Source organism: Centroberyx gerrardi, chromosome 10 (genome assembly GCF_048128805.1).
Source record: "Centroberyx gerrardi isolate f3 chromosome 10, fCenGer3.hap1.cur.20231027, whole genome shotgun sequence".
Taxonomy (NCBI): Eukaryota; Metazoa; Chordata; class Actinopteri; order Beryciformes; family Berycidae; genus Centroberyx; species Centroberyx gerrardi.
The window spans coordinates 21,538,142-21,542,099 of NC_136006.1; the positions used below are offsets into that span (position 1 = coordinate 21,538,142).

General features: G+C 50.0%; 1 protein-coding gene across 1 annotated transcript; it reads right to left on the reverse strand.

Annotated features, from left to right (window-relative positions):
- Positions 1-334: 334 nt before the first annotated feature.
- Positions 335-3,180, reverse strand: ndp (norrin cystine knot growth factor NDP). Its single transcript, XM_071926389.1, has 2 exons — positions 2,974-3,180; positions 335-559 (listed from the first exon to the last, which is right to left on the reverse strand). The coding sequence occupies exons 1-2, from the start codon at positions 3,178-3,180 to the stop codon at positions 335-337; spliced, it is 432 nt and encodes a 143-aa protein (XP_071782490.1).
- Positions 3,181-3,958: the final 778 nt, after the last annotated feature.

Consider the following 3,958-nt stretch of genomic DNA (forward strand, 5'->3'; position numbering starts at 1 on the left):
GGCTTCCATATGGTTTGTCCTGATTGAAGATCCATCTATGGCTAAACAATGAGGAACCGGGTGGGACAACTTATAAGTAGTGAGGGTATGTTTTCAAAGGTGTCCTGTGCTGTCCAAATCCCAAGGGCTGCAGGTCAATTTTACCGCCTATGTGTGGATGGTATGATTGTTCCAAACTATCATTCACAAGATGACAATAAGCAGCTTGAGTTGCTGTCCTCTGGGGCCACTTTTCGACCCGATAAACAACCAAAAGGCTCTGGATAGCGTTAGGGCAAGAGAGGATGCAGGATGTTGAGAGTTCGTAGGGGTTTGGAAGGATTCTGCTCCCTGCTCAACTGCACTCCTCGCAGTTGCAGGCCAGGATGTATCTGTAGGTGGCGGTAATGCGCGTCCCGCCGGCGCAGCGCAGCCTCACGGCCTTCAGCTTGGAGGTGTGCGGCCGGCAGCAGGAGCAGGTGCTCTTGAAGGGCTGCTTGAGCACCGAGCTGAAGGAGATGAGGGGGTCGGAGCGGGACGTGTGGCTGCAGTGGCCCTCGCAGCGAGCCAGCAACACCATCTGCAACACAGCACGCAGAAAACACAGTGTTAGGGAAGTGCGGAGAAATTTCTTTCCCTGGTTGTCTGGGTACAATGAGGCAGTGTTTGAGTCTGCGTCTGTCTGTTTGTGCTCAGCGTGTCCCCCAAGGCCTCCCGGCCTCGGCCTTGCACCTGCAAGCTGAGAGATAGCAGCGCTACCAGTCACTCACTCCTACACCTGCTGCCTCTCAGAGCTCGGGGTTACACGCAGCCATTCACACAGGTTTACACGCACACTCCTTAACACTGTTTGAAGTCCATACCTTGCCGCTTTCTTTGGGTTTTTTTTCCCCCAGCCAGAGCAATCTATGTGGCAAGCTATCCTTCTTTGATATTTTCTCGCTTCAACTCAACAGGAGGAATGTGAGGGGAACATAACCACTGCACCCAGCTTCCCCCACGCCTGTGCCTGGCTCACTCAACACGTCTGGCCACTCAGCTCTCTCTCTCTCACACACACACACACACACACACACACAGCGCTTGCCTGATTAGTGTTGTGACCGACCGACTGGCATTCCGCTGTGGGTCACTACATTCCTGTCGCCTCCCTAAACAGACTCCTGTGTCATGTCCTTCTGTCAGCTGCTGTGTGTCGCCACCCATGTCCCCACTCTGACAATAGCCTGTCTGGGGCCATGGCAGGGTGACACACACACACACACACACACACACCTTGGGAGTGTTGCCGCCACTTTAAGACCATTTGTCTTTGCCCTAGCTGAGGATCAGGCTATCAAACAGTGACAAATCCTCTTCTGTGACCTCCTCTCCTCCTCTCCTTGCCTCCTCTCCCTTGGCACCTTTCCCTTTCCTCCTTCCATTCATGACCAGCTAGATAAAAAAAAGCAGATCCTGTGGATGGCCATTCATGCCTTCATCTGTCTCGGCCAGTGATAGAGTGGAACTATCCAGTGGGTGGTGTCGTCCGAAGCAGGAGGTGGAAGGAAAATGGGGGGGTTTCGGCGCCCAAGGAGATGGAGATGTAGAGGAATATGGCAGCATGACAACAGCTGGACAGCAGATGAAAGCACACACACACTCACACACACACACACACACAGCAAATCATGCTGCAGGTGGATGTTTTTGTGGACCGTACAGGCAGAGGGGTAAAGCAGACGCTCGGCCAGGCTTCCAGTCAATTTAGCGTGTAATAGAATGCGCACTTCATACTGTGAGTGTGTTCAGTTCTGCCTCGGCTGAGTTGAGCTGTGGTTTGGCCACCTGCTCTGTGCACTCTGAGGCACAATATTACAAAATAGCAAAACTGCTGATTACTCATGTTAAGATGAACAGTCGTAATAGTGTGCAAAGGGAGGAGGGGAGGAAGGGAAATTGACAGCCCGTCTCCACAGTAACATTCACATCGTTGGTGTGATGATCAGTCACTCTACATGAAGTGTCTCGAAGCTATCTGACACTGCACTGTTGTGTCTGGGACAAGAGACAAAGACAGTGAGCGTCCCGCCTCTGTTATCATTAGGTTATCACCATCCCCTTTTCTTTCTCTCTCTTCACCCCATTTCTCTCTCTCTCTCTCTCTCTCTCTCCCTTTAACCCCTGGCAGAGGCAGGAGAAAGCAGGCTGACTAGGAGACGTCCACCCCTGCCAAAAATAAGTCCCAGCAGAGGTGCAGAATATGTCTGCAGTGTGGCCCATGTCCAGCGCCACACACAGACACACTCCCAGGCGTGACTCGCCTAAAATGACGGAGAGAGAGATAAAGAGAGGGAGAGAAACTGACCAAACGGAGGGGTTTTTCGAGGGGCAGAGAGAGCGATACTAGTGTGCATAAAGAGAGAAAAATGTGTGTGAGAGAAATTACTCTCTAGTTAGTGCTGAGGGTTTTTTTTGGCCCGGGGCTCCGGGCTTGTCTGCGTGTCTCGGGGGTCTGGTTTGGAGCAGATTGTTTCTCTTTCTGATATTTGTAACAAATTACCTTCTGGTCATTTGTCAGGTGGACTGGCCAGGTTACCTTAAACAACTTGTTAGCAAAACGACCGCAGAGGAGCGGATTGGCTTACAGTGAGGGTGTGTGTGTGTGTGTGTGTCAAAAGTTTGGACCCACCTGATTGAATGTACTATATTTTTCATTATCTTAAAGCCATTTTGATCTAAAGGCTTATAATGAAATGCTTGAAATTTGTTCCTTAGACAAATATAAATAGTGAAGTTGATGTCTATCTATGAATTTCTTTTCAAAGCCTTTGGCCACTGCATAATTCCATTTGTGTTATTTCATAGTTTTGATTGTAAATTTAATTGTAAATTGTTGTAAATTGATGTCTTTACTATTATTCTAAAATGTGAAAAATAGTAAAAATAGAGAAAAATGTGGTGTGTCTGAAGTTTTGCCTGGTAGTGTAGGTCATTTTCTGTGAGCAGTCTTACCTTGGAATTACACTTGTAGATGGGGTGTGTGATGGTCTCTACAAAGTGGTGCCTCATGCAGCGCTCCGGGTCGGTGTCTCCCAGGTGCGGGTGTCCGTTGTCGCTGGCCTTGTTGCTGCTGGCAGCCTGGACCAAGCCCAGCAGGGGGCAGCACACCAGGACCAGCAGCAGGCCGGAGGGGGGGCCCGCGCAGATTGAGGGCCTCATGGTCGGCCGCCCCGAAGCTCTCGATCCTCACGGGATGTCCGACACGTCACGTTGTCAGTCTCTCTGCGTTTCCTCCTCTCTCTCTCTTTCTCTTTAAGCCTCTCACCGTAGCTCTCTTTCACCGTCTCTCGTCTCTCTAGGAGCGATGTCTTTGTCTGTCTCGCTGTTGGCTGCTAGTACAGTGGAGGCTCGAGGTCAGGGAGCTGTAGACAGAAGAGGAAGCTGGTAGGGGGGGGTCGCCTCACCGGGCCGCTCCATCTCCCTCCTACTGGGGAGACAGAAAGCAAGGAATCAGTGGAAATACAAACAGATAAAGGCAAAGAGAGAAACAAGCGTGTATGTACATGTGTGTGTGTGTGTGTGTGTGTGTGTCTGTGTAGGCTGTAGTATCAGGTAATGTTTTGTCTATTAGTCATCTGTAGGTCCAAGGGAACTATGAGAGCTGTAGAACAGATCATACACTCTCTTGTGTGTATGTGTGTGACAAGCTACCTACAGAGGACTAGCCATAGAATTCTTTGCCAGTTGTAATGATTGACTCTTGCTCTGTTGCAGTTTTGATGTGCGTGAATGTGTGTGTACATGTATCCATATGTATGTGTGTGTGTGTGTGTGTCACAAAGTCTCCAAACCAGCCAGGACCACGTAGGTGTATGATACATAGTGAAACCTGGCTGCCCACTTCTTCTCCTTTATTCCACAATCCCTTCTACTCCCACGCATTGCACACACACACACACACACAAACACACAAGCCCCGGTGCTTTTATTACACAGA